The sequence below is a fragment of the Manis pentadactyla genome, chromosome 12, assembly GCF_030020395.1.
Source record: "Manis pentadactyla isolate mManPen7 chromosome 12, mManPen7.hap1, whole genome shotgun sequence".
In the NCBI taxonomy this organism is placed as follows: domain Eukaryota; kingdom Metazoa; phylum Chordata; class Mammalia; order Pholidota; family Manidae; genus Manis; species Manis pentadactyla.
The window spans coordinates 30,989,986-30,999,759 of record NC_080030.1 but is presented as its reverse complement, the minus strand read 5'-3'; the positions used below and the strand labels follow the sequence as shown (position 1 = coordinate 30,999,759).

The window sequence follows — 9,774 nt, the reverse complement described above, 5'->3', positions numbered from 1 at the left end:
GGGTGGCCCCCCAGCAGCCCGCCCTGGCCAGCCGCTTCGCTGCGAACACCATCTGTCTCCTGCCAGCATTCCTGGTGCCATCACAGGGCTAGGCTCGATGTGGAGTGCACACACACCACACGTGCACACATGTACACCCACACAGGAACACATGCATGCTTGAACACACATACATGTGCACACACCTGTGTGCACCATACAGATGCACATGTGCACTACACCTACCACATAATGCACGTGCACCCAGTGCTCACACACAAGGCACATGTGTACAGACACAGCACACACATGATCACCCGCATACACATACACACACACATGTACACAGAGCAGATGTGATACTGCACTCCCACCCCATGAAGATGCCATGTGGTAGCAGCAGAGGCCGGCAGCAGCCTGGAGACAGTGCGAGGAGACGGGGCATCAGCAGCTCACTGGTGCAGAGTCTGGTGACAACAGAGAAAGCTCAACGATCATTGTTTGGCTAGAAAAATGTGACACTTCATAAAACCCACATTTATTCAAAAATCTATTCAGAAAGTCTGGAAAGCATAATAAATATTTGTATAGTGGCCGCCCATCCCAAACATACAATGCACAGCGTGAACATAAAGATGCCCTATAAACATAAGTGCGGGCTCGTAAACAAAGTGCTGGGCCGGTGTGGGCAGGAGGCGTGCTCAGCGCCGGCTACCGGAGCCTCCGACAGCCTCTTCCAAGCAGCTCCGGGCTCACCTCCCGCCTTCTCACCATTCAGGGGCCTGCCAGTCCTCTTCCATTCCAGAACTTTCACGACTCTTGGGGAGGTGGGGGCCACAAAACCACAATGGAAAGGAAACAGTGCAAATCAAATCGATCATGTGCTTGAGAGAATCAGGAAAGCATAGGGTAAAAATCCCGAGGTGGGGCGTGAGAAAGAACACCGCTTAATGAGCAAGGCTGGCCAAGAGTAAGCGTGTCATCACTGAAAAGGCGGAGCAACATCCACACACACCAGGTTGGATTAAAATCACGGACAGTCTGACCCAAAGGCAGATGCGAAACCTCCTTCTCGCCGGTTTGACTCGGGGTGGCACCTGGTAAAGCTCTCACACCAGTGGGCTGGGTCTGGTGCCTCTCACGGGGCCGCAGGCAGGCTGGACCCTCCTGGGTGCTTGGGCAGGACTCGGGGTCCATGATCCGGCGGCATGAGTATGTGTGGGCAGGCGCAGCCATGTAACTCCCGTGCGAACCGTGCAGAGCCTTCGCTTGGTGTGGACGGCCAGCACGGGCAGGTGAAGCACAGCCTCGCCCCCTGCCCCAGCTGTGCCTCCTTCACTTAAGACTTCTGAACGCTTCTGAAAGTTCAGTTTAAAATCATGTCGACTTCTCCAGGCTGACTCTCGGCTGAAGGGTTTCAAGTATCGCTTTGCTCTGGGTCAGGTGAGAGAGTAGAGGTATTTTATAGATGTTCAAGTAGCAGAGCAGGGGGTGGTGGGCACGGGCTGGGCGCCGGGTTGAATCCCTCAGCCGTCCCCTGGGCTCTGCGGGGTCAGGACATCGGGACCCATACCCTGGTGTGACTGGAACAGTGATGGGCTGGCAGAACGGGGACTGTCCCCTGGCCTCTCAGCCACACTTCTCATGTTTCCCCCACTTCTTTCTCTCCATCAGAACTCACAGATGTAACAAACAAAGAAACAGGGGCCAGAGGCTGGGGCAGCTGACCGACAGGCACCGTCTGCACAGCACACAGAAGGTACCACACGCCTCCCGACCCTCAGAGAGTGAGGCCTGTGGCCTGTTTTCCCTGTTTCTCATGATAAAGTAATTCAGACCTAAAGCAAAACTAGTGTGGGAGTCTTTACAGCCTTGGGAGAAAGCATTTTCTACTGAGAAAATCCGAGAAATGCGTAGCGGAGCTTTGTGGGGATGCTGCCCCGTTCTCGCTGCGGCTCTCGGACCTCCCAGGCCGACTGGAGCTCCCAAGGTATGGAACATCTGAAGGTCTGGAACCCTGAGCTTGGGCCAGGGGTCCTTCCCAGCACCACCTCTGTCCTGTTCCTGCCCGAGTCGGGTGGAGAGTGAGCTGAGATGGAGGGAGGGAACGACCGCGGCCTTCTCACAGGAAGCCACAGCCGGCGGCCTGCGGAGGGCAAGAGGGAAGGACACAGGCTCTCCCCTGCACGTCTGTCATAACTTTGTCACTTAGCAAAGGGATGCACCACCAGCCGGCTCTGCGCCCTGCCCACAGGAAACACTGCTCAGCACGCAAACACCAGGTGCACCCAGGGCTGTGCAGCAGCAACATGGAACGCAACACAAAAGCACAGTGTCTACAAAGTGTGTCATCCCCCAGCCCCTGGCATAGGGGCCACACCCTCCAGCCCCTCCCATCCCTCCCGTCCCCTGTGGAACTGAGAAAGCTGTTACGGGAGGCAGCTGAGCCCAGGGAGCTCCATGGGCCGGACAAGGGAAGCAGACAGCAACACCACGGGTCTGGGTGTGCAGGAGGCTGGCAGCAGGCCTGGCTCCAAAGCTGCGGGGCTCTGCTGGGCCTGGTGGGGGTGAGCACCTGCTGCCCGAGTGCTGCCCGCACCCCAGCCTCCTTCCTGGGGATGCACATGAGTCTTTAGAAATGTGGCTGCCAAGGCAAAGGTACAGCTCGCTGGTGCTGGGTGGCTCCTCCCCTCAGGTGTGAGACACCCGACAGCAGGCCTGGCACCCCAGGCCCAGGGGGACGTTTGGAGGGTTCCAGGTACCCGCTCGCACATGCCGTGCGCCGACCCCGCCTCGCGGCCCATGGCCAGGCCAGAACCACGGAGGCCGGCCCGCCCTGGGAGGCCCTGCGCAGACCGGCCAGGGCATCTTCTCACGGTAACTGGATTGCGAACGGCTCTGTAACTGGAAAAAATCTCTCTCCATATAAATGGGAGCTGTGATAGTGACGCTTCCGCGGAGTGTGAAGGAGCCTGCAGGCATTCACGTGGTGCTTCGCAGTGAAATGGGGCCGCTCGGTTTTGCTCAGGGTGACGAGGTGGCAAGGCTGGCACAGTGAGGTGCGGGGAGGCCTCTGGCCTGGATCCCGCCTGGGCTGCACACAGGCACGGGGAATGCATGGGGGCACCTGGGCCTCAGCGGGCTGCTACAGCCTGGTGGATGTGAGGGTCTTCATGCCCCTGCGCTGAGCCAGGCGGGACGACAGCACCGGCTCCAGCCGCGGTGCCCGGGGCATTCTGTTCAGAGCGAAGTAGGTGGCGGCCATTGCTCCCTGCAAAAGGAAGCAAGGGGCGTGACCAAGTGCCACCATGGCCGAGCAGGGACCTGGAGCCACGGACTCAGAGCCTCAGGCCCTGTGACGCCAGGGACACGGCACCTCCTGTGGCCCTGTGGGAGTGCCAAGCTCGCTGCAGCTCTGCACACCACACCTCACGGTGACGCTGTCCTGATGGCCTCGTCCATCTACCCCACCACCACCCTGCCAGCCCTCCACTGTGCTCGTGCCCCAGGGTTGAATGCTGCAGAGTTGCAGGAGCCCTGGGGCCAGCTATTCTGCGCCACCTGGGCCCCTGGGGGCACATGTGGCATGGCCGGGTCCCGGTACCCCCTCCCGCAGTGCTGTCACTTTGCTCAGGCCACAGTGGGTGCTGGACTTGTCCAGAGCAGCTCTCCGTCCTGCGGGTGGTCTAGAATGAACTGCCCCTAACTGGATACTCCAAGCCCTGCACAGCTGGGGCAGCCATCAGTTCTCAGAAGACGGGTTCCCCATGAGACAAACACCACGAGAACCTTGGCATGCTACGCCCTGCATCGGCTGGAGTGTCGTTCTGGGGCTCATGGTCTCACACATCCAACTGAGATGAAGGGAACACAGGAAAATGTTAAAGCCATGGCTTCAGAGATGAGTGGCAATGCTGTGCGAGTGGGGGCAGTGAGGGGTGTCAGTCTGTGTAGTTCCACAATAGCTGGATTTCCTGGGCGGGCTTCCACCCTCCCGGGGCCAACCCTGAGCCATAGGCATGGGTGGCCTCAGGCTCCTGACATCGCTCCAGGCAGCCACCATGCACATGAGGCGGAACCTGCTTTTCCCTGCGGTGCAGACCCCAGTCCTTTGGGGGCCTGTCAGTCTATCTGGGTCACACGAAGGGCAGCGTGTCATGGCTGCAGGGACTGGAGGCCTCGACCTTGCTGCCATCCAGGTCAGTGACACACAGCAGCTGTGACTCAGAAATAACAACTGCACCACAGGAACAAACAGGGCTGGGGAGGCTGGGCAGCAAGAGCCCCCTGGGGCATGCTGGTGTACTGAGCAGTCACATTGCTGGTCAGAGCCCAGGGAAAAGGCCCTTGTGCCGACGTGTGGTGCGAGCATTGCTGTGCGGGCCCTGATCTCAGGCCACTGAACAGCCGGTGTCTCTTTCATGGCCCACAGGCCTCGGGACACATTTAAGAGTCAAAGCCAGACTCCGTGGTGCATGAGCCATGGGGAATCTACCAGGAAAATTAATGGACAGAGCAGCGGTGTAAAGCAGGGGTCACAAGCCACTCTCGGGCCACCTTGTGGCTGCTTGTTTCTATAAGTAGAGTCCTCCTGAAATGCAGCCACACCCATCCTGTAACTTACTCAAGGTTTGCGCGTGATTGCACGTGTGAGATGAAATGTGTACAAGTACATACTGGTGCCTGTAGCTGGTTCCCCTGCTGCACCCCAATTCCTTACGTTAATTAGAGCAGCTGTTATGGGTCCCCCCAGCATCCCTGCTTTCCTGCCCACATGCCAGCACCTTCACCAGGTGGACATCTTGTCTGCTGAGCTGGTTTTGGGACAGGTGCTCTCTGTTCACAATCCACGGGTGTTTGAGGACTTGAACTGCCGTCAGGCGCTGATGAGGATCCACGTGGAGCATCTTGGATACGACGTCCTAGAGAGGAAGGGAGAGAGGTGAGGAAGAGCATGTGATTTGGTGCTAGTTCAAAGAGCCTTCCTGGTGAATTCCTTCTCTACCTCTTGCAGCAAAACTGATGATTGCCCTGGGAGTGAATCTTTGCATTTTAGGGCCAAATGTTTACTTTCAGGTTTACAGGAAGGTGAATGGTTTTAAAATTTTAACTGTCATCAACTTGGCAGTTCACCCCAGGTTTGTATTATATTAAAAATTTTAGGTCTAAAGAGAAATCAAATGTGGAAATGTTAAATGCTGCATGTAAGTTACTGAAATACTATCTTAGTAAAAATGATTTCCTTCCAAAGGGAGATACTTAAATAATGAATATCCCACAGATACAAAGCAATTCACAACAATGTATGTAGTTACATTTTTTTTATCAGGAATAGCCACAAATATTTGTAATAAATAATCATCAAGCATGGAATTGACAGTCTGTAGCCATTACGTGTGTCCAACGGGCTCATGTCCAATAGAGGAAATTTTATTTGATTATAAAACAACAATAAAAACTCCTAAAACTGGCTTAAAGACAGGTCCACTTTACATGTTGCAAAGCACATACATGAGTGTGTACACATGCACACACACACGGTTTTACAACTGTGGTTTGTATCTGAGCAAACCAGCATTCACGGTGCCTGGTGCACCTGCTTTTGCCAGTCTGCAGGCTTGTCCTGGTGAGAGGACGGCAATAATACTTTCCCTGTTTTGTAGTTGAAGACATTGAAGTCTACAGTGATAGCCAATTGCCCCAGGAGGGCCCCCAGCAAGAACCTGCTTTCCCAGCAGTCTGCCATCCTTCCATGAGTGACAACCACACTCCAAATTGAAACAAAGGGAATTCGAGTCTTTGTATAATGTAAAGAAAGTTGAATTAGTCAGCAAAAATTCTGGTCTTAAGCCATAACGAAGAAAACTACGTACCAATACAGTATCCTTTTTCTATTGGGAGGTCCCATGCCTTATTAATCTTGGTAGATTCTTGAAACAAATATTTCCTGGAAAAATTATTATTGCCATTTCCAGGTATAAAAATGAAAGCAGAGAGACCTTTACTGACTTGCTCAAGGTCTCACAGTAAAGCAGTGTGTTTTTATGTAGTACACACAGGATGAGGGTAAGACGACACAGGGAGCCGGGGGCCCTTTCAGCTTTTGGGGGCTTGGGAGTGGCGCCACACAGTGAGCACGGAGAAGGGGGTGAGAGGGAAGATGCGCGGGGAGGGGCAGGGACAGCCAACAGCCTGGGAGCTGGCGCGCCAGGTGGCAGCAGTCCTGGGAATGCATCCTGTACTCAACCCCTTTCTCGACACCTCCCTGACCACCACCTGTTTCGGAGATCACCCCCCAGAGAAACCACTAGCACCGGAGTTCCTGTCTGCGGCTCTGCTCTGAGAACCAGAACGACGACAATCCCACAGGTATCTGAGACAGAGGAGATGGAGGAGCATGGGGAGTGTCAGGGTCTGACACACGGAACATGCCCACTGAATGCCAGCTGCCGTGCCCTCTGCCACCTCCTCTGTCAGTACCTCTCTCCTCTGCACTGTCCCCTCCATCTCCCCATCTGCCACCTCCTCTGTCAGGACCTCTGTCCTCAGCACTGTCCCCTCTGTCATCTCCTCTGCCATGACCCCTGTCCTCTGCACTGCCCCCTCCACCTCCCCGTCTGCCTCCTCTGTAGGAGGTCACACAGAAATGGAAGAGAGAATTCTTCAGCAGACCGCCTTTGCACTAGACTGCAACATCAACCCTTCCCTGGACTTCCACACTGCTGGTCTGCTCTGGGGATCCTGGCCTTGCTGGCCTCCATGATCATGTGAGCCAATTCCTTAAAATTACTCTCACTATTATCCATCCATCCATCCATCCACATCCTATTAGTTCTGTTTCTCTTGAGAGCTCCAATATATTAAGACTTAGAAAATGTGAAAGTGCTATAAAATATTTTTGCAAAAAAATTTTTTAGGGGAGAGGCTTAAGAAAACCTCTGAGATAAAATATCCATATTATTTATACAAAAGGTATTCTTTAGCTTCCTCATAAACAAAATGGTGACTATAGAATTTCCATACCTAAGAAGAAAGAATCCTGGGACATTCCCTCACCTTTGCTGCGTCAGATATGGAGTCCCAGTTTCCCCCAACAAGGGCATATTCCCCACTGCCGATCCTCGCCAAAACCTCCTCGGGAGTATCATCTGGTCCATTTGCAAATGGGGTAAATCTGTGCAGTGAGAGAATTTACAGTAATGAGCGTCTATTGCATAATCTGAAATAAAGCTCACAGCTTGATACTGACTCTTTGTTGTTAAAAAACAATAGCTTTTTCTTTCCCACAAGGATCCAAATGCAGGATTCACGGCAAAGCATTTTTCCTAACGCTATGTCCATTTTCCTACATGGTCAACGCTGTAGGTCAATAAGGCAAGTGAACAGTTCTGGGGACCCAAGGATGAGCCCTCCTGGGCCGCGTCAGCTTCCCTGGTTGCTGCGTGGCACCATGGCTTGCCTGGAAATTCAGTTTCCACGGGGAGCGGGACGTAATGACTGAGAGCTTGAGATTTGTGGTCTGAGAGACCCAACCTCATCTCTTACGTTGCTGGGTTCTTTGACGAACTAATTTTTTGGGCCTCAGTTGCAAGACGGGTAGAATATCCTCACAGGGACCTATAGCAGCGGTGCGCATGAGCACACGTAACATGCATACCCTCCTTGCCCAGCTGTGAGCAACACAAAGCCATTCTGTCACCCCTTAACATAGTCCAGGCGGCTCGATATACACCTTTCCAGGAAAGGGGTCATGTGATGCTAACAGCACCTCTTCTGCAGCACGGTGTGTGCTCCTAGTCCTCAGGTGGGCAGAGTGAGTGCCAGGGATCAGGGAGCAATCCTGCGCTGGACTCCGGGAGGAGGGGGACCCTGTCACTGCAGCCCTCGGGGCACAGCCCAGGCTCGGGGCATGTGTTCCCTGTGGCACAAGTGCTGCCTTATGGCGAAGCACCTCACTGAGGTTACGGAAGAGCTGCCCACTCACTCTTGTGAGGACACGTTGCCTGTTTTGCCAAAGTAAAAAGGGTCGGTGGAGCCTGAGCTGTTTTCCCTCCACTCACGTACTTAACCAACTGAAAACACTGGGCGGCAGTGGATTTATTAGGACTGCAGCCCTTCGTGGCTGGAAGGTGCCCTGGATGTCAGGCCTGTCCTCCTCACATTCACAGCAAGGGACGGGAGACCAGCAGGGTGCAGGGCGCTCCTGCGGAGCTCAGGCTGCAGGGTGGCGGGGCAGCAGGCCCACCTCTCTGTCTCGCCAGGCGGCTCAGCTGTGGCCCCCTGACTGTGGCCCCCCAAGCCACTCACAGAGCTGCTGCTGGCCGCCTCCCTCAACGCGCTGCCTGGCGCAGTTTCACGGGGCTCCGTGGCTTGAGGGGATGTTTTCAAGGGAAGGTGTCATGGCCCCCTAGGGGGGGCGTGGTGCAGTGGGGAGGGTGGGTGCGTGGTCAGAGCCACGCTGGGGCTCTTTGCTGACAAGCTGAGTTCTATGGCCCCAGTTCACTAATTCTGGAGATACTTCTAAGGAAAACGGATGGCTGTTCTCATGCTTGCTCTTCAGTTGTCCTGAGAGGGCCAAAGAAGCCTGAGTTCACCCAAGACCTGTGGTGCTTGCTTGTGCACAGCTCGGGGACAGGCATGCCCTGGCCTCAGAGGGACAGCCACCAAGACCTCTGCCCCAGGGCCCAGCAGGGCCAACCCCGCCGCAGGCCCACGTTACCCCGCCAGCATGGTGTAGAGCAGGATCCCCAAGCTCCAGATGTCACATGCGGCGTCGTAGCCTTGCCGCTTCAGGACCTGCGTGGGGAGGAGCAGACGATGGGTCAGCACTTGGGGAAGAAAATTCAAGTTCATGGCTTGCTGTTCCATGGCCCAGGATCACATACTTCAGGAAAGGGCAATCCTCTGATACAGTAACAGTTGAGTAACAATAAAGAAAGCATATATGCTCATGGATTACTGTAGATAATTGGATTCAGCATTAAACATGTTCAATTTCCTTAGACATGAGGGCAAGGACCCCACCTTTTCATCTTTGCATGGCCGACACAGTGTGCTGGTCTGAACAAGGTAGGTGGTTAGCCAACACGTGCAGCAACCGGAATGTTCACTGCTTACGTCCCGGCTTCACAGCTCACTAGCAGCGTGATCCGAAAAACCACTTCAGCTTGCTGAGCCTGTTTCTGTTTCTCTTTTTGCATCTGTGAAGTGTGGCTAATAGTATCTACCCTGTCTGATTCAGATGGCATATGAGAATTAAGGTGAAAAATATGTGTATGTGCTTTGTAGATGGTAAAGTCATGTACCAATTTAAGGTATTCTATGACCACTAAAATCAATATTATCAATATTGATCAAATACAGCAATTATAGAGGTTTATTTATTTTTAAAGGGGCCACAGTAGCATCTGGATAACATAATAATGGCCCCAGAGCCGCCCCTCGGGCTGTATCAGTGTGTCTCTGGGCATATCTGTGGGCGCTGCCTGTGGGTATCTCTCAGCTCCTAAACCAACCACAGGGTGCCAGCACGCTCTTCTCTTAGGGCTTGCAGTGCACCCACACCAGACCCAGGCCAGCTCTGGAGCAGTGTCGTCAGGAGCCAGGGGGATCCACACAGAATCTGATGTGTTTCTACTCAGACCCCCATCCCATCCACATCAGCCTCTACCTTCCCCTATGTCTCAGGTCAGCTGCTTTTCTAAGAAGCAGGAGACTGGACTTGTCTTCATAAACACATCAGAGACTTCAGGACCTAATGGAAATGATCCCCAGGGAGGCTGAAAAGGCAGAGAT

The 9,774-nt window shown here is 54.1% G+C and overlaps 1 protein-coding gene across 4 annotated transcripts in view; it reads right to left on the bottom strand.

Moving 5' to 3' along the window:
* Positions 1–501: 501 nt before the first annotated feature.
* The window catches only part of RPS6KA2 (ribosomal protein S6 kinase A2), a 303,981-nt gene continuing 294,708 nt past the window's right edge, over positions 502–9,774 (bottom strand). For all 4 annotated transcript variants that reach the window (XM_036926492.2, XM_057490287.1, XM_036926494.2 and 1 more), the window contains 4 exons: positions 8,699–8,775; positions 7,036–7,153; positions 4,764–4,901; positions 502–3,250 (listed from right to left, as the gene is read on the bottom strand). In XM_036926492.2, coding sequence (XP_036782387.2) covers positions 3,125–3,250; positions 4,764–4,901; positions 7,036–7,153; positions 8,699–8,775 — 459 coding nt within the window. In that variant the 3' untranslated portion in view covers positions 502–3,124. The remainder of the gene's footprint in view (positions 3,251–4,763; positions 4,902–7,035; positions 7,154–8,698; positions 8,776–9,774) is intronic.